General features: G+C 43.3%; 1 protein-coding gene and 1 pseudogene across 1 annotated transcript; both read left to right on the forward strand.

Annotated features, from left to right (window-relative positions):
* The first annotated feature begins 488 nt into the window (after positions 1-488).
* PLEKHG7 (pleckstrin homology and RhoGEF domain containing G7) lies at positions 489-25632 on the forward strand. The gene is given in 16 exon segments (XM_072722484.1): positions 489-746; positions 5301-5399; positions 6421-6540; positions 10072-10102; positions 10105-10160; positions 15577-15610; positions 15613-15667; positions 15669-15733; positions 17499-17520; positions 17522-17617; positions 18112-18139; positions 18141-18207; positions 18719-18722; positions 22365-22435; positions 23314-23438; positions 25249-25632. Coding segments are annotated over 16 exon segments (1515 nt in total).
* On the forward strand, positions 5649-5746 carry LOC112915092 (U6 spliceosomal RNA; annotated as a pseudogene).

Here is a 25632-nt window from a genome sequence, read left to right on the forward strand (position 1 = left end):
AGGGAGACAGAACATGAGAGACTCCTAACTCTGGGAAAGAACAAGGGGTGGTAGAAAGGGAGGTGGATGGGGGGTGGGGGTGACTGGGTGACAGGCACTGAGGGGGGCACTTGATGGGATGAGCATTGGGTGTTATGCTATATGTTGGCAAATTGAACCCCAATAAAAAATTAAAAATTAAAAAAGTTAATTTCAACAAGCATTGCCAGTGGAACCTGGATTAGACTGCCCAGTTCTGGGCTTGGGGTTCTTTGAGGATAGTCTTGTTTTGTTTGTAATACACTGGGAAGTACTCATGAAATTCAGAAGTGTCATTCAAAACATCGATTTGGATTTCTTCTCATTTTAAACGAAAAACAATGTATGTAAACTGTGCAGCCCATGCTTGGCATCAAGTACAATTGGCATCTCAAAGGCACAGGGACTTATTTCTAACTTATATGTAAGTTCTGTCGTTTGAGTAGCTTGAGAAGCCACTAGTGAGAGGGATGCCAAGGGCCTGCAGTGGGAGACATGGTTTTGGGAATGGCCTATTCCTGCCATTCTGCAAGCCAGTTCACCGGGGTGGACATGGTTTGTTCTCTCTTTCCTCCCACATTCATGGTGAAACCTGGAACGAAGTCCTGGAAACCCATCAAAAACTTCCCACCGACCAATTAGACTTGAGAAAGCATCAAGAGGCCGTGGGAGAGCTCTTCACAAGTGAATGCACTTCTTTCTTGGGCCATTTATTAGTTCTTAAGACTGTGATGCTGGCTCTCAGTTTTGTAGTAGATGGAAAATATTAATTTGATTCTCTGAGGATTCATGGTCCCCTCCATGCTTAAAAAAAATGAAATTGGGGGAAGGGTCTCTTCTTTCAGGGGATCTTAAGAAAATTGCATGTATTGTTCATTTTTGTTTATCTACTACTGAGTTGGTTCTTCGTTCTTTTTTAAAAACATGGTCTCGCAGGCACAGATGCCCGGGGCAACCATTCCCGGTGTGCAGTGGGGTTGGATGACACAGCATATTCCTGGCATCTCCCGGGAGCTGGTGCCCCTGAGGTGGTGTGAGGCTGCAGCCCCGATCCAGGGCAGTTCTGGGCAGAGAATTCCCTCCAGGAAGAACCACGGGGCAAAGAATGGGAAGGGAGCAGTGGCCTTCCAAGGCCATAGGGAGCAGGAGCCACCTCACCACAGGGATGCCTCTGCCCATAAGGCTTTTGAGCTCTGGCCACACTCTTACACAGGAACAACACTGTGTGGGGAGACATGGGTTCAAGCTCTGGATCTGCCTATGACTTTGACCTTCAGAAAGTCTAGTCCTCCATTTCCTAAACCAGGGGTTGGCAGACATTTCCGTAAAGGTCCAGACAGTAGATATTTTGGGCTTTGCAGGCCATGTGGTCCTTATTGCAACTACTTAGCTCTTCAGCCACAGAGACAAAGAAGCTGCAATAGATAATTAGTAAAAAAAAAAAAAAAAAAAGAGAGAGAGAGAGAGAGAGAAGAAAGAAGAGAAAAGAAAAGAAAGAAAAGAAGAAAAGAAAAGAAAGAAAAAATAAATAATGCGCATGGCTGTATTACATTAAAATATTATTTGAGGGATCCCTGGGTGGCGCAGCGGTTTGGCGCCTGCCTTTGGCCCAGGGCGCGATCCTGGAGACCCGGGATCGAATCCCACGTCGGGCTCCCGGTGCATGGAGCCTGCTTCTCCCTCTGCCTGTGTCTCTGCCTCTCTCTCTCTCTGTGACTATCATAAATAAATAAAGATTTAAAAAAAAATGTTAAAAAAAAAAAAAAGCATTTCCATTTTAAAAAATAAATAAATAAATAAAATATTATTTGGGTAGTAGTCTTGGTTGATCGCACAGGCTGTCATTTAACAACCCCTGGGCTAAGCTATAAAAGAGGGATGACAATCCCATCTCCAGCTATCTCATAACGTCCCATCACTGTGATGACCACATTGGTTTTCTTCAAAATCTAACCAGTCCTATACAAATGTCAGTTAATATCTTCTATAAGTAATATTGATTGTGTCGGTCACAATGTTAAGTACTTTACCAGCAAAATTTAAACCACAAAGACACTCAGGAAATTGAGATTTAGAGATGATACGTATCAGGATATGTAAAAAGAGTTTAAGTGATACAGGATGTTAGTGGCTCATGTGGGTGTACAGTCCACAGATGGGAGAGCAAGGTTGGTTCGACCAAGGGACTCAAAACCAAGGACAGAATTTTTTTTTCCATCTCTTATCCCTGCCTTCCAGGGCATCACCCTCATCCTATGTTGTAGTCACAGAGTGGCTGCTGTCCTTGAGGCGAGAGAGAGAGAGAGAGAGAGAGAGAGAGAGATCACAGCCAAAGCCTTGAATTTCATTCCAGTTGGACTGGCTTCAGTCACATGCCCTCTCCTGAACCAACTACTCTGATAAGGAAAGAAAGTGCTAATTGGTCTAAGGCAATCAAGACCCATCCCTAGGAGTGAGGCCATCTTAATACATGGCACATGCAAGGCATGGGGAAGATTAGACACTGAACTGAAAAGTAGAAGGTACAAGGGAAAGGGAGTACTGAAGCTGGGTGGTAGCCAATAGATGTTCACTATGGGGCACTAACCCCTGGCCTATATGTTACCTCCTTTGCCCAAATAAGCAGCCTAAGAATTTTTTAATTCCACTGCAAAGTGCATAATCTTTTCAAACTAGCATTTTCTGTTTTTTTTAATGCCAATTTGAGTTTATTTATTTTCAAATGTCCCAGTGTATTTAGCATATATGTATCTCCCTTTGCACAGTCAATACAAGTTCCCCAAGTTCCTTATATTTTGTAAGTCAAGTAGTAAAATAAGTATACCAAAGGATTCAACATCTCTTTAAGTGGCAAAATTTTCTATAATGGAAAAAAATATAATAGCAAAAATACTATTTCTTCTAAATGTTCCCGATTTATCTGTAGCAATGACTTCTGTTTCTTACTTTTATGTTTTTTAAATACTTGGATATTGCCAGATTTCCAGACAACCAATACTCCAGGCATACCTCAGGGAGATTGTGGGTGCAGTTTCAGACCATCACAATAATGTGAATATTGCAATAAAGCAAGTCAAATGAATTTTTTGCTTTCCCAGTACATATAAATGTTGCATTTACACTATGGTATAGTCAGTCTTTCCAGTATGCAATAGTATGTCTAAAAAATGATGGTCGTACCTTAATTTAAAAATACTTAATTGCTGAAAAATGTTAGCCACCATCTGAACTTTCAGTATGTCAAAATCCTGGGGTGCCTGGGTGGCTCAGTGGTTGAGCATCTGCCTTTGGCTCAGACCATGATCCTGAGGTCCTGGGATCCAGTCCCACGTCGGGCTCCCTGCATGGAGCCTACTTCTTCCTCTGCCTGTGTCTCTGCCTCTGTCTCTCTCTGTGTGTGTCTCTCATGAAAAAATAAATGAAATCCTAAAAAAATAAAAAATAAAAAAAGAACCCTGTTGCTGGCAGTGGGTCTTGCCTCAGGGTGGATGGCTGCTGACTGACCAGGATGGTGGTTGCTCAAGGCTGAAGTGGCTGTGGCAATTTCTTAAAATAAGGCAAAAATGAAGTTTGTCATATCAGTTGACTCTTCCTTTCACTTGAGCACGTAGAAGTCATTGTAAGATTATTCACAGGCCTCATTTCACTATTGTTCTGTCTCAAGGAATAGGGAGGCCTGAAAGCGAAGGAGAGAGATGGGAAACAGCTGGTTAGTGGAGCAGTCAGGACACACACACAATGCTTATCAGTTAAGTTCACCATTTTGTGTGGGTGTGGTTTGTGGAACCAGAAAACAATTACAATAGTAACATCAAAAATGATTGATCATGATCACCATAACCAATAAATAATAATGAAAACATTTGAAGTATGAGAATTATGAAAATGTGACACAGACATGAAGTGAGTCAATGCTTGGAAAACACACCAAAAGACCTGCCCCATGCAGGGTTGCCACAAACCTTCAATTTGTAAAAACTGGTATACCTATGAAGTGCAAGACTATGAGGTGTGTCTGTACATGGGATGTGAGGAAGCTCTAAGTCAGTGGTGCTCAAAATGGGGTCCCTAGACCAGCAGCATCAGTCACTTGGTAACTTGCTAAAAATGCATATTCTCAGGGTGTCTGGGTAGCTCAGTCAGTTAAGAATCCAACTCTTGATTTCAATTCCAGTCTTGATCATGGGTTGAATTCAAGCCTTTCATTGGGCTCCACGTTGGGCAGGGGGCCTGCTTAAAAAAATATATATTCTCAGACCCCATCAGAGACCTACAAATCAGAAATTTTGGGAGTTGGCACTAATCTCTGGTTTAACAAGGTTTCTAGGTGGTTCTGATGCAAGTTCTAGAAACATTCACTGCATTAATACATGGAAATGGAAACTAGAGAAGATTGGTGGTCTAGAGTTCTTTTTTTAGCACCTAAATTCCTTGAAATAATTGGTCCTTTTGAATACTTCATCATATTTATACAAAGTAGTCCTGTTTCCATAAGTTGATCTTGGGTAGCTGGGTGGCTCAGTCAGTTAAGCATCTGCCTTCTGCTCAGGTCATGATCCCAGGGTCCTGGGATTGAGCCTCACATCAGGCTCCTTGCTCAGTGGGGAATCTGCTTCTCTCTCAACCCTCTGTTCATGCTCTCTCTCAGTATCTCTCTCTCTCTCTCTCAAATAAATAAAATCTATAAAAAGAAAGAATTATTAACAAGTTGATCTCTATAGAATGAGGGCAGGTTATCTGTGAGAATTATAGTTCCTTCTTGACTTGCTCTTCTTTTCCTACTATATGAAAGCATCAGATCAAGTAATAATAACATAAAGACTGCCTTAATGTTTCATCAATATTTAATGGCTTTATCCAAATCTAAACATCTTCCCAGTTATCAGATATTAACTCATTCGTCCTCTATTTTTAATTTCCTGAATGTACAGGATATTTGGGTCTTTTCCAGAGGAAGGAATAAATGAGAACTCAATTTGAATGCTGTTTTGGTCTCAAGTTAATGCAAGAAGAGAAACTTTGAGATTTCTTTGGCTGCTGAACAGATTCAGTGTTCAACAGGAATTGTGACCAACAGCAACTTTGAACAGAACAGCTCATTTCCCATATGTCCTATGGGGCTTAAATGTCATCTTTTGTATTTAGTAAAATTCTTAAACCTTGAAAATACTGATTTCTACATTGTTTTGTAAAGTTATACTCAGGAGCCTTATGTTTAATGTTCTCTCAAAGGGCAAGTTTCAAAATTGGAAAATAGAAAGTAATATGCATTTTTCTTAAAGATCTTCATGAATACATTAAAATATCTACCAACTCATGAATATCTCCTGAATGTGGTTTTTTGGAGACTTTTAGCAAACCTACAGGAGTAAGTCAGGTGAGTCATAGTGGGAAGATTCCAGTAACTATGTTTTAAAATTCACCAGAGAATCATAAAAAATGTATGCTCATTCTATTCCTGTGGCTTATATTCTATATTCCGTCCCCATATAACCTCATGATCAGGAGTTTGGGTTAATAAGCAGGAAATCTAAATGTCTGTTGACGTCTTTCCAATAGATTGCAGATACTAGTGGGGGTTTGGTAACATTTTTCACCTCGCCATGGCCATTTAAAAAAGTAAACATAGCGCTTGCTTCATTAGCACAAAACTAGAGCCATACAGAGAAGATTAACAAGGCCCCTGCACAACAATGACACACAAATTTGTGAAACGTTCCATATTTGTTTCTAGAATACACACTCTGGAACATCTTCTAGAATATACTCAGGAACCCATCATGTTCACTGCTGTATCCAGGAGACCTAAAACAGTGCCTGGTATCTGGGAGGACTTACTAAATAACATAAAGACTCCTAACTCTGGGAAATGAACTAGGGGTGGTGGAAGGGGAGGAGGGGTGAATGGGTGACGGGCACTGAGGGGGGCACTTGACGGAATGAGCACTGGGTGTTATTCTGTATGTTGGCAAATTGAACACCAATAAAAAATAAATTTATTATAAAAAATAATAAATAAATAAATAAATAAATAAATAAATAAAGCTGAATGTAGAATTTCCTCAATAAATAATGCTGAATACAAAAAAAGAGTTACACATTCTTAAGATCTCCATCATCTTCATAAATATTTATTTTCAAATAAATGACCTTTTCTCACATATATTATAAATAAATAATATCTTTCCTCTAAAAAGGAGATACCAACAAGAATCTAGTTATAAGAAACACTTATAAGAAAATATATATTGGAGAGTGGAGAAAAGGAAGTCTTTGGATTTTGCCAGGTGATAAATTCAAAATGGAAATCATTTATAAGAGTGATATTCGAAGCTCATCAATTTTTTATTCCTTACCCCTGAAAGTGTGCCTACTTCTTGTTTTCTTTATCCCTGGCCCTAGACAAGCTTTGGTTTTGTGAACAGTCTTTTTGGCATCATCAAGGACTATGCCAAGCCTTCAGAGACCTCATTCCCATTGGATTTCATTTCTGTGCTCACGAAGGTGAAATCCTTGTGGGACGTCCCAGCTCCAGGCGATAAATTGACCCCCATCCTGGGAGGGTTGTTCACAGCTGCTTGATTTGAACTACTGCTTGATTTGTGCTACTGTGCCTGAGAAAGTTCCACGCGCACCCTCCCACAAAGGAGACATCCTTTCCTCTGCCAGTCAACATTTTCAAAACTAACTTGCAGCTTCTGTTTGCCTCTGTCACCTCTCCTGTGTGGGTTTTATTAAAACAAAATTCTGCATGCATGGAAACACCATTTCCAAGTCTGTTTTTTAAATTACTTCAACTTAAAGCAATATTCATGGCAACAGTTTGTGTAGGCTAATTACATGGTTCAGTTATTCTTCTAACAAAGTGCCAGGCTCGCAGAAAGGAACAAAATAAACCTTCACATCTCTGAACACCCTTAATAAGACTTCTGTATGGAAGGAGAAGAGAAAAAAGACCTGTACCTCTGGTATGATAAATGCTATTTATTTCCTGAATAAATATTGACCTCCACCCCCATTTTTTTTTTTTTTTACTTTGACCTTTTTAATCCAGTCCCATCCTCAGGGAGCAAGATTTAAATTTTTATAGGCCATTCAAAAAAACCATAGATGGATTGATATTTATTGAGCACTTACTAAGTGCTCAGGTGTGGGGCTGAGACCCTGTACATGCTAATCTGCAAAATTAGACACACTCCCTGCTTTGGGGGAGTTATCAGTCATGGGGGAGAAATCGATCCAATAATGATGTTATGATATAATCAAATTGAGATAAATACTGGGGAGAAAAGAACAGAGATATTATGAAGAAAGCTTCCAGGCTGGGGCAGATGGTGAGGTAGTGACATAGGAAATCTTTGGGAGGCAATGATGCTCGAGGTAAGAGACGAAGGAGTATTTAATAAGGTGAAACAAGCATGAAATTAAGTGAAAGTAAGGAGATCCTTAGTAAAACTTTGAAAACAGATTTGACTAAGAAGTGCTCTGAAAAACAAGAGAAAGAACATAGTGTTGGGAATTAGATAAAAATCTCAGGATTTCTCAATCCTTCAGAATATATTTAAATTTAGTTTTTAGTAAATAGTCTGGAGAAACATCAACTTCTCATCACAACACATAAGTTGTATTCGTCTGCTCAGGCTGCTATAACAAAATATTGCAGACTGGGCAGCTTTTAAACAACATAAATGAATTTCTCATAGTTCTAGAAGGTGGAAATCCAAGATTACGGTGCCAGCATGGTCAGGTGGAGGTCCTCTTCTGGTTCACAGATTTCCCATTGTATCCTCACATGACAGAAGGAGCTAGAGAGCTCCCTGGAGCATCTTTTATCAGAGTGCTGATCCCATTCACAAGGGCTCCACCCTCATGACCTAATCTCCCAAGGCCCCCCCTCCTAACACTGTCACATTAGGGATTTGTATTTAACATATGAATTTGAGGGGACACAGATATTTAGGCCATGGCATTAAAGCCCTTATGGCCTGCTAAGCATGGGGCATTAATAGGCTCTCTCCTAAAAGTCTATAGTAAAACCCACATGTGAATGCTTCATATTGTATTACAAATGCGCAAAGATGGGTTGTAAAAGCTTTTCCCAAATTTAAATCGTCCTGTATCAATCAAGTTAAATTCATTTTTGTGCCACATTAACAACCTCCAAATCTCAGTGGCTGGGGGTCCTCGCTCTGGGACCCATGCGGAGGGAACAGCCACCATCTGGAGTGTTACCTGTGTTCATGGCAAAGACATAAGAGAGGAGGGCAGAGCACTCACTGACTCATCAAGTTTCTGCCTGAAGCAACCCATGGCATGGCTGTTCACAGGGCAAAGGTCAAAGAGAGTCACACGGCCAAGCTGCCCCTCAATGGAGTCGGTACCTATACTCCTCCCGGGCAAAGGGAACTGGTGAAGAGTAATACCCTGGTGCCTCACAAGAAGCCCACTGGGGGCAGACTGGGGCATTTATTATTCACAGGTGAGTCATCTGTGCGAGTCACTGAGAAGAAGGAGGTGTGGAGAGGTCAGATCATCTGACCCAGGTCACAGAGCTTGTGGAACTGGATTTCTAAAACTAACTCTTCATGGTCTTAACAATTGCCTCTTGGTAATGGCATCTGTCAAGGTTCTCAGTGCCCTCTGAGAAGTCCTGCTCTCTATTTCCAAGTCTTTCCTGCCCCCATATCAAAGCCCCCGACATGAAAATAAACTCGCATCATCATCTTTCAAATTACTTCTTGCTGGGGCACCCGGGTGGCTCAATCGGTTGAGCGTCTGCCTTCATCTCAGGTCATGATCCCAGGGTTCTGGAATCAAGCCCCACATCAGGCTCCCTGCTCAGCAGGGAGCCTACTTCTCTCTCTCCCTCTGCCTGCTGCTCCCCCTACTTGTACTCTCTCTCTCTGTGTCAAATAAATAAAATCTTTAAAAAAAAAAAAATCACTTCTTGCTGAAGCTGAAACGTAACCTTTCTCTCCAGAGTGTTTTGTCATCTGAGGTCCTGCCACAAAATATTTTCTGGGCTTCTGTTATCTCTGTCATTACTATTGTCACTTCCTTTAGTGGCCTTATAGGCTAGGTCTGCTTTCTCTACTCACCGTAGTGGTGATGTTACTAGGAAGCACACGTACCTTCCTTCTCTCCCTCCATCACATTATGACACTGTTGGAAATCCCTGAATGGGACCCATGACTCATTATTTTAATCAATAAATCTATCAAGGAGCACATAGGACTAGCAACGTGGCAGGCACTATGGAATCCTGAAGAGAGCATCTGCCAGGAAGGAGGCAGACGCATTGGCCACGACAGAAGGTAACTGTGATTCCAAAGAAACACTTCTCTGAGGGAGTGGCATGTTGGGTGGTGTGCTCCATTTGACCCTCATATATGTGAACATATACATCCGGATGGGCCATCTGCCCTCTGCTAAAATAAATGTGAGATAGCTTACAAGTGTGAAGTCATTGCAGCAGGTTTAAGACACGATGAAAGTTTTACAAGATAAAAGTAACAACATCTAACTCTTCATCAGATTTAACACCAGAACAATGCGGTGGGGGGGCGGCAAATTTAATGCTGTTATTTTTGGAAGCCAGCAGGAGAATCAAGTTTATGGATATTTTTGAGGACTAGCTGATGAAGAGGTAAATCACGTACTATCCATGCCAGCTTAATACCCACCAACATGAGCACCAAAATCAAAGGCAATGTTTGTGATCAGGAACCACGTGGGCTGTGGAGACCTCAACAAAGCATAAACAGAGGTAAAGGGTGAATTAAACTAAGTAGTCCAAAGTGAGATTTTCTTTAAGTATAGGAAGGGGGGGGGGCTTATTGAGGAGTTACCTGTTTGTTATGGGAATACCGTTTTGGTTAAAAAGTGTTTATCACAAAGACTGCCTGTTGTCCACAGTCACAGCTCCCTCTTGACAGTGGTGACTTTCTCATTTCCCGGCCCTAGCTAATGGTAAAGGTGAAGGGAGAAAGAATGTCTGTGCTCTCCTTGCTTCTAAATTTCCTTCTGTCCTGCTCTTTTTGCAGTAGCTCAGAGAGCCACCAGACCTATTGCCTCAATTACTCAGCCACATCTTTTATCTTGAGAGCCTGAGGCAAAGAGATGACTTTGGAATTTACTTCAAAGTCAAGTACCATTTCCTTTTATGTTTTCCCTAGGACTCTTTGGATGTAACAGGTTCTAAGAGTTATTACAGACCATGTAAAAGGGAAAGAAGAAAAATAAATGATCAATAATAACTTTTAATGACAAATCTGCTTTCCCTGTAAATAACTAGTCCACTGGACACTTAGAAATTGGCAGTGGTGCCCATCTGGAAACATTATATCATCTTTCCTAAAATTTGGGTAGGTAGGGCTTAAAAGTGCTCTTTGTTCTTTGGTTTGTTTGTAGAAGAAATCGGTACATTGTGTGGCTTTGTGACCAGACATTTGGCTTTTGTAGGATTTGGCCCCAGGAAAGTCCTATTGCACAGAAGCCCGGAGCACCACTTAGATTGCAGTTTATGGGACCCCTAGAGCACCTCACACCTCACGGGGCACAAAGTTAGTGTTGCCCAGTCTGCTGTACAACATGGCAGCCATGGGTCCTAAAGCAAGAAATTCCTGTAGGGAAACTTAAACATTTGCTAATAAGAATAACTGGAAAGATGGGAAGCCCAGGTGGCTCAGTGGTTTAGCACCGCCTTCAGTCCAGGGCATGATCCTGGAGATCCGGGATCGAGTCCCACGTCGGGCTCCCTGCGTGGAGCCTGCTTCTCCCTCTGCTTGTGTCTCTGCCTCTCTCTCTCTCTCTCTCTCTTTCTCTCTCTCTGTCTCTCATGAATAAATAAATAAAATCTTTAAAAACAACAACAACAAAATAACTGGAAAGAATTTTCCCTGACTTCCCTAGTTCCTTTGATCCCTTCAGTATCATGCTAGAGCCCTTCTGTATGATCCAGAGAACATGGCCCAAGCCTTTCCAGAAAATAGCTCTTCCCTGCAGCTGTGAGAAGCCCCTGCCAGAGCACCATCTCAGAGGCATGGGAGGGAAGGTGGCCACGGGCCCGAAACACTTCGCTGTGAATCACTGCGCCTTTGCTGTGGTCCACGTGTGCCAGAAAGCCTGGGTGTGGCCTGGCCAAGATAAGAGAGATGATCTTTGGGAAGAGACTTGGCTCCATTTTTGTAGCTTCAGCCTTTCAGTGTTTAATTTGCTACTCAAACTAAAACCTCATTAGATTTCCAAACGTATAAATAATCCTGTGGCAAAAGTTTTCCCTGGAAGCTGATGGATTGGATTCCTGGCCAGGGCCCCAAACTGGCGAGAATCCAGGTCCATGTCTCTCCCTTCCAAGCTAGGGCAGAGATTAATTTAACCAAGCTCAGCCACTGCTTTCAAGTAACTGTGGAAAACCCCATATCAACTGGCTTACATTTATCTGTGAAATGTATATAGCACCTGAGATATTTAAGGAAAAGAACTAGGGAGGGCCATGTCATAGTGGTAACATACAATACTCTCACAACGCATAAGGCTTTACCTGGCACTCGCTCAAACATCTCTTAATCCTTAGCACAAAACTCTGAAGCTGATGACATTGTCTCCATATGTCCCTGAGGCTCAGAAAGATGATGTGACTCTATAAAGTCACATGGCCAGTAGATGGCAAAAAAGAACATGGATAAAGGTCTCCAGGAAAAAAAAAATCCAATGCTTCTTACACCACAATTATTTCTTAGTCCTCAAGGCAATTTCCCATTTCTGGGGAGCTGTTACCATCATGAGACAAAGCTGAGGAATCAGGGGGAGGCTCTGGAGAAATGGGAGGTGCATCTGCCCTCCACAGCCCCACAGTACAGAACAAAAGGATCATCACTGATAGTTGATAATCATAGTATTAAAATATACAATAAATACAATAATTATACACATAGTGCTTATAACATGGAATAATTATAATACATAAGAAGAAGAAGAAGTAATAATAATAAAGGTGAAAAGGTGACTCCTTCTTGAACTCTTGCTATGGCCAGGCACTGTGCTGCATGCTGGGCATGTACCATCTCTTTGTCTGTACAATTCCCCTGTGAGCACTGACATTATCCCCATTTTCCAGTTTAGACAAATGAGGCAACTTGTTGGGAATTAGGGTCACTCTGGGAAGAGGGCAGGAACGATTCACACACAGTCCTGTCTGAAGCAGACATGTGTTTTCCTTCTCTGCTTTGATCTACACAGCATGGTTAAAAATAATAATAATAATAATAATAAATTAAAAAAATTAAACAGCATGGTTGGAGAACTGAAATCTGTGTCATGCTATGGGCTCCCTGGAACTGGGAATGCACCTGGAAGCTGAATGCACTGGGATTTACCCTCTGTACCATGTGGGACTAGGCCTTATGGGTGTCTGTATGTGGTGGTGGTGGACACTGATGGGAGTTGAAGTCTCCTTGCTCTTTCTTAGACAGTTGAGATGAGACAGAGAAAGAGACTGGAAACTTGATGCGAGCTCTGTCCATAGGCTTCAACTAAACAATGTCTAAGAGCTCTACCTGCTGTAGACTGTTCTGGGCATTCCTGTAGATGAGCTCAAGACCCCTCAGCAACCTGACAAGACAGGCACTCCTGTTACTGGAATTTCACAGTCGAGGCCTAGGGAGCTTATGTAAATTTCCAAAGATTCCACAAGTACAGGCTGCCTAGCCCAATGCTACATCCCCCTCAAGACAGATTGATGAGAAGAATGTTTTTGTCTGGGCCTCTGAATTCCTGTCACTGTTCCCCTAAACACACTCGATACTTATTATAAAACAAAAGCAGGCTCTATTGATCTAGACTCATCCATGAAAAGGCCTTTTATGTCCAATCTTTCTTGACAGAGATGTTCTTTTCTTCCCTAATGCACCAAAAAAAAAAAAAAAAAAAAGAAAGAAAGAAAGAAAGAAAGCCAATAGGGAGATGAAAGAAAAATTTATGGCTACTTTCAGAATCATCAAATGTCTTTATTCTCTCTTCTGAGGGCTTTCAAAATTCTAAAAGCTTCCAATTATCCCTGCCTGGATCTTTGGCTCAATTGTTTACTACTGATGCTTCTTGCCCGACTGTTATCTGGGGGGTTCAGATGTTTTTACAGTCTCCCTGAATCCCAGTGGGTGCTGGCAGCCAGAGCTGTCCCCTGAGGTGTGGAAATCTGGGACAATGGCCCAGGACTGTGTTTTGAGGAAATCCGTTACTGGGGCTCCCAACCACCCCAGCTGGAATGCAGCTGCCAGTGAGTCAGCGTGGAAATCAGCCCCGAAGGCCACAGGTGAACCCCCCTCCCCCACCACCACCACCACCACCAATGTCTTTTCTTTCCACTGGTTCCACCCCCAGCCTTTCTGCACCTGGAGTCTCTGCTTCCTTCTCTATCCCTTACAGCCTTGATGAGAATCACAGCCGTCTTTGACCTGGCTGAGAACTTGGAGATGATCTAGTACCTTCCACTATTTCCCAAAAGAGGAATCTGGGATACGGAGAAGGGAGGGTGATCCCTCAGCAAGCCTTGAAGCCTGGATCCTAGAGCTCCATCCACCCCACACCCATGTGCTCACTTTCATGACCTGCCATCTGTATGTGGCAAAGTGGAAAAGACTGTGTCTGCCCAAATTCCTGTGAGGAATGAGCACTGAATGTTTTCAGAAGAAATAATTTCAATAAAGCTGCTAGTGTGGGTAGATGAGAACCCCACAGATATGGTCAAACTTTGAAAGACAGGTGCAAATTGCTAAGCATGAGGCTGGGCAAGAGAAGGGGTAAGTTCAGCGGTGAGAGAGAAAGAGCTCTCTTTTCAGAGAAGGAAATGGAACCAGAAAAATGGTGGGGGGCTGTGGGTTGTATATTTGACCCCTCCCCTCAACCCAAAATCTTTAGCAAAATAAATTTAAATAATAATTCATAATTCATAAAATGTTTTCCCTGAGTGGGTTTACAGTGGAAACCAACATAGGAAACTAACCAAAAGACTTAACTTGGCATTTGGCCCATGCTGTTCAAGAGAGAAGCAGTATGGGTACAAACAGAATCCCAGGGGCCAGAGAAAGCCATTGGAATCTTAGTGCCCCTCAGCAAGTACGTGAATATCTACAGAAGGGCTTCAGATGTCCCTGGGCCATTGAGCCAATTGTACCCCGATCTCCAAAGTGCGAAGGTTGACATCTGGGCAGAAAGATGGGCGCAGCTATCTTTGGGGAGGCAGGAGGAGCCTCTACAGTATGCCTTGGGCCCTCCAGAGGCTGGCCCTGAAATGCCAGGGTCATGAGACAAAGGACTTAATTGGAAAATGGAAAACAGGCAATAGCCTGGGGCAGGAAAAACATTTAGTTAAGGGTAGGACCCTTTTACAGCTCAACACAGGCGTGAGTGGGTGGGAGAAGGGAAGAAGAGAACACATGTCCTTGATGGCACCTAGGTGCATAGTAGCCAGAAATTTGGCTCCATGCATCATGTGTCACCAAAAAGCCAGGGCCCCTCCGTTCAAGACAGTGTCACGTTCAAACAAACAGTCCAGCAGATGAAACGAATGGAAGAGCTATTCTCATGTTTGTTTGTGTTTCTCAAATACCTTTTATGGAAATCCAGTGCATGAGCCATAGCAGTACTCACTAAGAGTACTGTCTCTCTGTCTCCCCAGTGCTCACACGCCCTGCAACTACCTCTTGATCCAAGCTCTCTCTATTGAAAATTGTCTTTGTCTTTGCCTCTCCCCTCTCCTTGCTGCTCTGTATCAGGTAGATCAATTTAACCTCTTGGACTTGTGTTTTCCTTTTCCCTTTCTTACCCTGATTCTCAGCAACAAAAGAAACTCAAGGAACTGTCCCAACTAGCAAAATCCCTTCCTTTCCCATCTACCCTCCAGTGTTCATTCTCAGTTCTCCTAACTATGCATCACAATGAGCATGGGAGCAGAGCTGGTGAAACTAGAAGTCTCCCCCAATGGCCACGGAGAGGGAAGAAGCCAATGGGTGAGACTAAAGTCTTAAATGAAAGGGTAAACAAAGCTGGAGCACGTATATTGATACATCTTATCACTGTCCCTGACCCGAACATACATACTCTAGGACATTTAACAGATTTCAAGTATTTCCCGTGTATCAAAATCTTGATACATTTCCCTGCTTGGTGGAGTGCTGATGGTGGCTGCCTTCACCATCATTACTGGGAAGGCAAGACATCTGAACAAGGATTCTTTCATTTCTTTCATTGGCAAATAACAATGTCAGTCCCACAATCATACTTTTTTTTTTTTCTTCCCACAATAATACTTAACCACTTTTAAGGACCCCATTTTCAACCTTGAATTTGGCACCTGTAGGTAGATGCTTGCTAATGACAGTTTAAGATGGAATTTTCAAAACCAAAGTCTAGGCCACAGGCTTATAAACTTGCCCACCAAGCTCACAGGTATATCATGTCATTACTGAATAAAGTCCCTAAGAGTTTCTTGCGTCCAGGCTTCTCGGTGCCTTGATAGGAGAAGTGATATTCTGATATATCTGCTTTTGTCTTCTGCAGCGGTGAGAGCAAAAAGAACAGTGCAGCCAGCTTCACTGGCTGAGCTGCTGGTGGCTGCACTGCACAGGCTGATGTGGTACCCTCTGTTATTGCAGTAGGAACTCTACAGAGAAAATCGTGATCGATGCCATCAAGGAAAAGGTGGAGAAGTCCATCAGTAAGTCCTTGAGACAGGTGCCCCAGAGCTCCCGAGTGAGCTTACTCAAAGAGATAGAGGGCTCTGTGGCTGCTGGGAACCAGGAGCGCTTCCATCCTAGAAGCTAATTCCATTAACTTGAGGTCATGGCTCTTGGAAACATGGATTTGAGTCTGAGCGCATCGTATGCTCAGACACACAAAACAGTGGGCTCCAGGCACACCCTGGCAGCCTCTATGAGAACACCAAGCTTGTGGAGAATGTGAGTCTGTCTCCAAGGCCTTCAGAAGTGAGTTCAGGCAGGAAAAGACCTATTTCCTAGATGACTGAAGGCGCTTTGTTATTAACATCCATACTGAACCCACACACAAAGTAAATGGGGGTAAACACCACAGGGAGCCTCTCTGGAGGATAAATTACATTCATTATATATATATATATATATATATTTCTTTTTTTTTTTTTAAGGTCACTGAACTCCAGGGCCAATAACATTATGCTAATTGCAGTCTCAAGAACTAAAATTTGAGAATAGAAACTAAGCAAGCCCAACGATACTTAAGTTAATTTGTGGATCTTTGTATAATTAAATTCAAATAAAGAAATCCATGGCACATGCCCGTAAACCAAGATTTCCTGGGAAGCATCCAAAAGGAACAACTCAAATTGACGATTATCAGCTCTACAGAAACAAAAAGTTTTTTTACAAGTTCTGAAGTAAAATAGCCATTCAATTGGGAGCTTCTTTTCTTTTTAAATTTTTTCGTTCAAATTCTAAAATGACCCAAGGAACTAGAATTGAGCTTCTTGATGAACAAGACAAAAACTCAGTTAAAGACAGATTAAAAAAAAAACTTTTGAAGTCATTTTGGAGATTATTACCATTTTGATAGGTTAGTGAGGAAGACAACAGCCTCTCTTCTGGAGATTTCTCAATAAAATATGGGTCTTTGTCATTGAGGGAAGAGATTCCTGTGAGCTTCCTGTAAGTCTATGACTTTAAAGATGACAAATTCTCTAGAATTCCACCACCCACCATGTGATTCTATGGATCTATGATTTTTTTTTCATTTTTCCAAAAATTATTTCAAACTTCAATAGTAATATGTTTTTTACTTTTTTAAAAGATTTTATTTATTTATTTGAGAGAGAGAGTAAGAGAGAGCAGGGGCAGGGGCAGAGGGAAAAGCAGACTCCCCGCTGAGCAGGGAGCCCAGTGTGGGGCTCCATCTCAGGACCCTGGGATCATAACCTGAGCCGAAGACAGGTGCTTAACCGACTGAGCCACTCAGGTGCCCACAGTATGTTATTTTAAAATGTTGGAAAATTAATACAAATCCTCAGAAGGTAAAATGAGTTCTTCTCAAAAAACAATAATTATCCTTATCATGAAGTGGATGTAGGTTTTATAATTAATACAAGAAAGATATGTTTGTCCTTGTTCATCTGATTCTGTCCCTTCTAATTAAAGGCTATATGGTTTAGGGAATAAGATAAAGCTACCAAGGGCTTTATTCATATTATTGAAATAAAAATGCACAATACATTGCCAACTTGCTGAATTACAATAGTTAAGCTTCGTTTTTCTCTGCAAGCGGCTGATTTCAAATTAGTGAGTTTTTCGAAGACATTTAAACAGCAAGCAATATGTTAAATGAACCTAAGATACGGTTTGTCTCCAGGGGCAGTCAGCTTCTCTAAATGATTACTATAGATCTTGGTTAAATTTTGTGCTGTAATGTCACATGCATTTAAGACTATATTGATTGTGTCTTGTTTTTTTCAGGGGATCTTGAAGGAAAGGTGAAGGCTTGACAATTTCTGAAAATGTCGACCTCTACAGGAGATTAGAGGGTGGCCTCCCCTTTGGGATAGAGATAAAAGATTTTTTGGGATGCCTGGGTGGCAGGCCACGATCCTGGAGTCCTGGGATCAAGTCCCACATCCAGGTCCTCACATGGAGTCTGCTTCTCCCTCTGCCTGTGTCTCTGCTTCTCCGTGTCTCTCATGAATAAATAAAATCACTTTTCATTCCAGAGGTACAAAAAAGATCAATTAAGACTTGTGTCCTTTTCTAGAAGTTTGTCATTTAAGTAGAAATTAATACACGAGTCTTAGAAAGTCCCCAGTTGTCCACTGGAATAAGAAATCAAGTTTTATGAACAAGAAGTGAAGCTTTCATCCATGTGACCTTGTATGAGGGAGGCTGACATTACCAGCCATTCTCAGGGTGGCCCTTCTGAGCAGTTTCCATTCTGTCCCATTTTCATGTCCACCTTCCAGCATTTCTGAGCATCGCCCCCCTTCTAGCTATCTAGAATGCATTGCCCCAGCTCCTGGAATATATTCTCCTTCGATGACCAACAATCTCTCTCTGCTGTTCTCCCTTGTTTAACAAGTGCCTGAAACATTTTTAAGGAACACATGTGTGGCAGAAAACATCGTGTCACCAACCAAGAGACACTTTCTCTCCACAGGAAAATTAACTCCTGCAGGTAAACCACTGCTTCCTTTACCAACTCAACATCCTTGCTTGCTACCTTGTACCTTGTCCAGTCATTGTGAACCGAAGCATGGGAGGAATTGTATCTGCCTCCCTATGGCCAAGGCCATGGAAGCTGCGGAGCAGGGCCTCCTGGGGACTCTCACACCACTCTGGTATGATCAACGACTCCACATTGTGAAGGCCACAGGTTCTCCACTTTCTCTCTGTGCAATGAGATAGCCATGTCTATCTCATAGGTTGTTGATCAAATGAAATAATAGACAAAAAGACCTTGGCTGGTGGTCTGGAACATGGCAAACACTGGGCGGCATCTGCTGCCATCTTGGTTTTACTCCCCCGGTAGGCAGGGCAACCATCCTGTCAGTGCTGGTCGGGCCCCATTATGTTGTGCTACAGGTTGTGCTAGGTAAGTACCCTTGGAGGACAGGAAGCACTGCACACCCCTGTCCCTGAGGTGGGGAAGCTCTGCCGCAGCGAGCAGACCTGCAGTGCAAGTTCAGAAAGGTGAAGAGTCTGTGAAGCTGGTGTACCTGACTGAGCAAGGCTGCATGTGGTCCATGGGGCTGCAGGCAGGCCTGAGGCCTTAGGAAGGCTGGAAGTCCCTGGAAGGATAAGTGGGATGACATCTCAGATAAAGAACAAAGCTGGAGGAAAGGATTGGAGGCAGAGAAGCCCCTGAGGATGTAGGTCCTGGCAGCTGGTGGTGTGGAGGCTGAGCCCCAGAGGCCGACTGCCAGCCTCACCTCCTGGCTGTGCCCGTTCTGCCTCTGTGACCCTCGGCCCCTTCCAGAAATCCTGCCGCCCTGGGCTCCCCTCCCTCTGTTGTGAGGATTCAATGAGCTAACGGATGGAGAGGTACTGGAAAGCATGGCTGGCACTGAGTCAGCACTCAATTAATGCCATCATGATCAGAAAGGGCTGCCAGACTGAAATAAGACTTGCAGTCATTCATTTACTCACTTCTGCACGCACTCCTCGACTGGCCCCCTGCTGCGTGTGAAGCCTTGTGGGACACGGGGTTGCCTATTTCCAGTATTTCGTCCAGGGAGGAGGTGCTGGATGGTAACTCCTGATTGAATGCACATTGTTGAGAACCTGTGATATTTTAGGGTTTGCCCTAGATGTCAGGTTGGGACACAGTGGCCACCTGGCAACTGCTGACAAGGAAGGGTAGACATGTGTCCAGCATTCTACATCAAGGGGCTGCTTCATGCATTTTCTCCTTCCAGTGAGTTATACAGAGAAGTTACACTTAATCCCATGGTATAGATGAGGAATCTGAGGCTATAATCGTGCTCAAGTTCACCTGGCACGTCAAACAGCAGAGACCAGGCCCGCGTCAGGCCGCCTCAGCATAGGTAGGCTTCCAGAATCACAGCAACTGGCTTGGCAGCCAAGTTGAGGGGCCCAGCCAGGAAACTGCTAACAACAAGAAGTTGCTGAGTTCTTGGACAGGAATGATAGGTTTCCAATGCTGATGAAGAAAGAGTTACCAGAAGCAAAGCGCAAAAGGGCGCATAGAAGGAGACCAAAGTAGAGAGACCTTTACTTTGTGAGTGAAACTCCTCAGTGAAGCAGGGTGAGGCGAGAAGATCCTGGGCCTGGGCTTCTCAACTGCTCCTTTCCCCATAAGTCGTGCCCTGCCCACGTCCATTTGAAAAGATGACAATTTTGATTTTTTTAATTATTCGCCACTTCAAAAATAATTATACCACATCACAAAACCAAATCAAATAAGGAAGCAAAACAACTCTGCACTAAGACTGCCTTTCCCTACAAAATTGGCCTCCACTTGGCATTATCAGAGACTTTGATTCGCCCCTTGCTCTATCTGCCAACCCTGTGAGGTGTATCCTAAAATGTCTATCCTATCCTAAAATGTCAGAAATGCACATAAATAGAATAAGATAAATGTGAGAGAGATTTCAAAGGTGAAGGCAGGAGGACTTGATGATTGATAAAAAGAGTCAACAGGAAATGAGTCGAAGACACCCTCAGGTGTTCTAATCCGTGTGCCTAAAAGGTTGGTTGAACAACACTGAGGATAGACAAGAAAGTGGGTCAGGGAGTCAGTTTTAGGATTCAAGTGTAGGTGAGAAGTCATGATGAGAAGTCATGTGGAAGCTGAATAAACATGCTCACGATCATCTCTCAGTGAAAAGCCATGTCAGATGTGCATTCATCCGTCACATGGGCTCGGGGTGCTTGCATGGAGTGTGGGTCGGAGGCTGGCTCTGCATCCCTGGGGAATGGGTTTTTCTGCACGGCCCAGCATGAGTCACCAGTGAGTCTACATTCTAACAGGTGGGAAGGGGAAGAGGGGACAGGAGATCAGAGCCCTGCTGTTTAAGGATGTGACCCAGAAGTTACACACTTTTGTGCATATCCATCTGTAGATTTAGTTGCTTGGCCATATTTAGCTACAAGGGAAGCTGGGAGGTGTAGTATTTATTGGAAGTGGACATGTACACACTGAAACTCAGAAATTCCACTACTACAAAGGGGGTGTGAATGGTTTTTGAGGGACAAGCAGCAAGCAGTCCTTGCAGCAGCTTGATTTGTGAAAATGAAAGTTTCTAGTAGTAATAGTTTAAAAAAATATTCAGGGACAATTCAAGATTGAATAAAATGTACACTGTCTCTCCATGCAAGTATGGAATCTTTCCTCTAAACTGACAAGAGGGGAGGAAATAGAAATGAACCCTTAATATTTTATCTATGACTTAACCTTAGCCCCACAGTTTCCTGGGATTTACAGTAAATGAGAAAGAGCAAAAATAAATAAATAAATAAATAAATAAATAAATAAATAAATAGAGAGAGAGAGAGAAAGAGCTTCTAGAATAATATTAAGTATTTTACTGATTTTTCTTATAGTTTCTTTAAACATCTGTTATGTCTACCTCGGAATGGATTGCCTTTTCCTCTGAAATTATTTACATTTAACCATTCCTATTTCTAATTTCCAAGGAAATTGAATAGACTAGGGAAGGCTAATCCTCATTCTAATACTCGATTTCTCTTCTACTACTATCCCCTTCTTGGGGAAAAGTATAAAAGCCAACTTGCCTGATGTAACTATAAAAAGTGGTATTAGAAAAGTTTGTAAATCTAAAGCTACACAATGAATATTTAAACATGTACAGACACGTTGCAGAAGTTGGGAAACAACTTGGGAATGACTTTTTTGTTAAAGATTTTATTTATTTATTCATGAGAAACAGAGAGAGAGAGAGAGGCAGGGGCACAGGTAGAGAGAGAAGCAGGGTCCACAGAGGGAGGCCGATGCGGACTCGATCCCGGGTCCCAGGATCAGGCCCTTGGCTGAGGGCGATGCTAAACCGCTGAGCCACCCGGGCTGCCCAATGACTGTCTTAATCAGCGACGGCTGTCATAACAAAATACCACAGACGAGGCCACATAAAGGACAGGACGTTATTCCTCTCAATTCTGGAGGCTGGAAGTCCATGATCAGGTCGCCAGCTGGTTAGGTTTGTGGTGAGGGCTCTCTTCTCAGCTTGCAGATGGCCTCCTTCCTTCTCAGTGGCCCCACGCAGCAGGGAGAGAGGCCTTTCTTGTGTATCCTCTTTCGATGGCTCTGATCCTATTGGATCAGGGCTCCACTCATATTTAATCTTCCTTACTTATTCCCAATATAGCCACAGTGGAGGTCAGGGTTTCAACACAGGAGTTTGGGCGGTGGGAGGCACAATTCAGTTCACAGCAATAACAAAATGCCTTTTCTTTTTTTCTAGTCACGTGTACCTTTGCCAATGACCGCCCAGATGAGTCAAAAGGCCAAAATACTGCAAGTTCCATTAGTCGATAGATGTGGCCTAGGCTTAGCTGGAACCACCGCAAATACCATCCGCATTATCTTAGATCCACATGGAATGCATCACAAGTGTAATGTCTTTAAATTTGGAAGCCTGGGCTCACATCAAATCTCTGCTTTCGGCAGAAATCAATGCAACAGTAATGCAGTTTTCTGATCCGCATGATTAAAGCTTCCGGAGGTGTAAGCCTGGTATGCCCTGATACCCACTCTGTCTTGTTTTCTAGGGGATTCTTTGATTGAAAAAAAAAAAACCTTTCTGCTTACTATTGCCAGCCCCAATTTCGCCTTTTATTTCCCCCCTCGGGAAGCACAAGATTCCTAGATGTTTATCTGTTTCTCTCTGATAATTTCCTCTTAGTTATAAAAGCGCCACGAAAAGGTAAAATGCTGTTATTTCTAAATAAGTCTGCTAAATAAGGTTAGAGATATTCCTAAATAGGCTGTGTTAAAAATTTAAAGATTGTTCTACATCACATAGGTTTCACCCTCTAAAAGAAATAGAGGGGGACACCTGGGTGGCTCAGCAGTTGAGCATCTGCCTTTGGCTCAAGTCATGATCCTGGGGTCCAAGGGATCGAGTCCCACATCGAGCTCCCTGCATGGAGTCTGCTTCTGCTTCTGCCTATGTCTCTGCCTCTCATGAATAAATAAAAAAATAAAAAATAAAATATAAAATATAAAAATAAAAAAATAAAAGAAATAGAAATACATTCTTAGAAAGACTCTGTATACTTGTGAAATAAGTCTCAGAAGCCTAGACTTTTTGCCTGACCTGCCTAAGTGAAGCCAAACTCCTTTCGTCCATGTTGGCCTTTGTCTACCATCCACGGTGGTATTGTTGGTATCGTGATGAGCATCACTGCCTTCCAGATTGCCCACCAGAGCAAAAGCAGCCAGTGAGTGGAGCTGCGGGCGAGGGTTGAGGGGGGTCTCTAAACTTTCTCTTGTCTTGGGCTGAGGTGATCTTCACCCTCATTTTGATTTGAAAGTGCACACAGTCCCTGAGAGATGATGATCGGAGAGCCCTGGGCTCTCAGTGTCTACCTGTAGGTAAGAACTGCAGAAGCCAACTGAGGTATAGCTGGCATCGCAGAATGAGTCAACTGGGGGCTAAAGCCACAAAATCTCTCCTGAGAACGGGCATTTCTTCCATGACTGGAGTATCAGTGGTTACCGTTATGGTGGCTGTTACCATGTATGAGGCCGTGGGGTCTTGCGGTCCACTCAAGGCTTTCTGTTTAATGTCCCCCTTCATAGGGTGCTCCCCGAATGACATGTGTGAGTGGTCGCAGGAGTGGGGACTCCCCCAAGGCTCTAGGGCATCTGCCCCTCAGAGCAGGGAGGAGGGGCTGCAGTGTGTCATAGGCCCTCAGGGGCCTACTGTTGGTTCATCCCACTTCTTTACCAAATGACTCAGCCTTACACAAAGGTAAGATCATGAGCTATTTTACATCTTTTAAGAACCAGAGCTTCTAGATGGCATATTGGCCAGGTGAGCTAAATAATTTAGGGATCTTTATGTAGTAAAATAGATACCCATTAATCCATCTGTGAATAGCTGATCGGTGATGGGGAAGGAACTGGGTGCTGCAGGAAATTAGGAGTTGCAGTTTTGAGAGCTGGATGGCCTTCTTGTGTTTTAAACTACCTAGACTAGTGTGTGTGAATAAGTCGAGCTCTGAGAAATCGTCATCCCCTTCAAAAACCATGAGGCCAACACAGCTTGCCTCCACTTCAAATAGTGGCACAGATCAGAGCATGAGAATTACTGGCAGCCCACAGTAACCATATAATAAGATATGTTGGTTTCATGCTTCACAACTGGATTCCAAAATAAGGAATGTTGGGATGCCTGGTTGGCTCAGAGGTTGAGCGTCCTCTTCCTGCTCAGGGCGTGATCCTGGGGTCCTGGGATCGAGTCCCACATCGGGCTCCCTGCAGGGAGCCTACTTCTCCCTCTGCCTGTCTCTGCCTCTCTCTGTCTTTCATGAATAAATACATAAAATCTTAAAAAAAAAAAAAAGAATGTTATGTTTTAAATTCCTCTATTTTGTTTCCTCTTTGTTATTTGATGCACATTATATGTCATGCAAATCACAATCTTTGACACTCTTTTTTTTTCAATTGAGCATCTTATATTCAGCACCTTAAGTCATTCAATTATTTACAAACCATAGGCATGGAATCTACTTAGAGTTTAGTGTTAGATTCCACGGACAGAGTTGGCCAAAAGGAGGCTCCCCTTTCTAGCTCAACCAACAGAGTACAAGGGAAAGATACTGGAAATGAAAATCTCCCCAATGATGCAATGGAGACTTCAATGTTTCCCAGTTGTGAGCATCACTCATTATTTATTCAGACAATGAAATTTGGGGATTGGGAACACTATGTATGTTAAAGCTTTAAATCGCTAGGTATTGGACGGAAATGCTTTCCAAGAACCAGAAAAAAAATAGCTGGAGTTCAAGCACTTATTTCTAAAAACTGATTGGGTTAAGGATGCACTTTAGGTATGTGCATCAGTAGTTACTTTCCACTTATTGCACTACTTTCTTCTTTACTTTCAGAAACGTGGAGGCTCCGACACTGGTTTGCTGTGTCCTTTGCTTACTCCTGAGCTGCAAACAGTAATAAAAGAGGGTGGTTCATGCCCATCTCACTAGACAGATTAGAGGACAAAAGTACTGATCTACTCCCCATGTCAGGTTTTCGTTTTTGTTTTGTTTTGTATCATCCAGCTTCTCTGTTTACCATCACAGAGTTTTGTAGGGTCCTTTTTTGGGGTAATAAGACATGAATCCAATTTAAATCTTCATAAAATACAATGCTGAGTTCCTAGGTGGCTGTCACTCAGTCTGTGGATTAGTTCTGGAGAAAGTTGGGCTTGGTTTCCAATGCGTGGATAATCCAGCTCTGCCGCTCCCTAGCTGCGTGACCCTGAGTTTTCTCCGCCACAGGTTTCTCTCTTGGTAAAATAGGAATATGGGCCTCGGCGGGTGGTCAGGAGAAGGAAATGAAATGAGGCCTGCAAAGCACTCGATCACCTGTCGCCCAGTATTATGATACCGTGGCCAGGGCTATTGCTGTTGGTGGAGAACTGATGGCCCACAGCGTGCCGTGCAAGCCTGAGATGCCGCAACAGCCCGATGGAAGGAAACGTGCCAGAAACCAATCTATGCACGTGTGCCCCAGACTCGTCTACACGTACGTGGCTACGACAGAGACACGGGGTCATCTCCACGCACTCAGGCCTCCCTGAGCGTCCCCGGACAGCCGGGCACCCGGTGGGCACCCCGGAGTCACAAGGACAAACCAGGAACAGGCCTTGTTTGGGGGGAACCCTCCAAACGATCAAAACTCAATGTAAGTCCCGTCGTGGGAGCCCCGAGGCTCCGGGCACTTGAAGACACCCCAGCTCCGGAGCGCTGGGTCCCGGCCTGGGTTCGAAGGAAGCAGCAGCTCCTCCCGCCGGGAATAGGCCCTGGGAGAGGGCGGAGCCGCCCGGCAGGTGCGGGCGGGGAGAGGGGACAGGGCGCCCTGGCCGGCCGCGCCCCCGAGGCGCCCCCGAGGCGGTGA

This window comes from Vulpes vulpes, chromosome 10 (genome assembly GCF_048418805.1).
Source record: "Vulpes vulpes isolate BD-2025 chromosome 10, VulVul3, whole genome shotgun sequence".
Lineage (NCBI taxonomy): Eukaryota > Metazoa > Chordata > Mammalia > Carnivora > Canidae > Vulpes > Vulpes vulpes.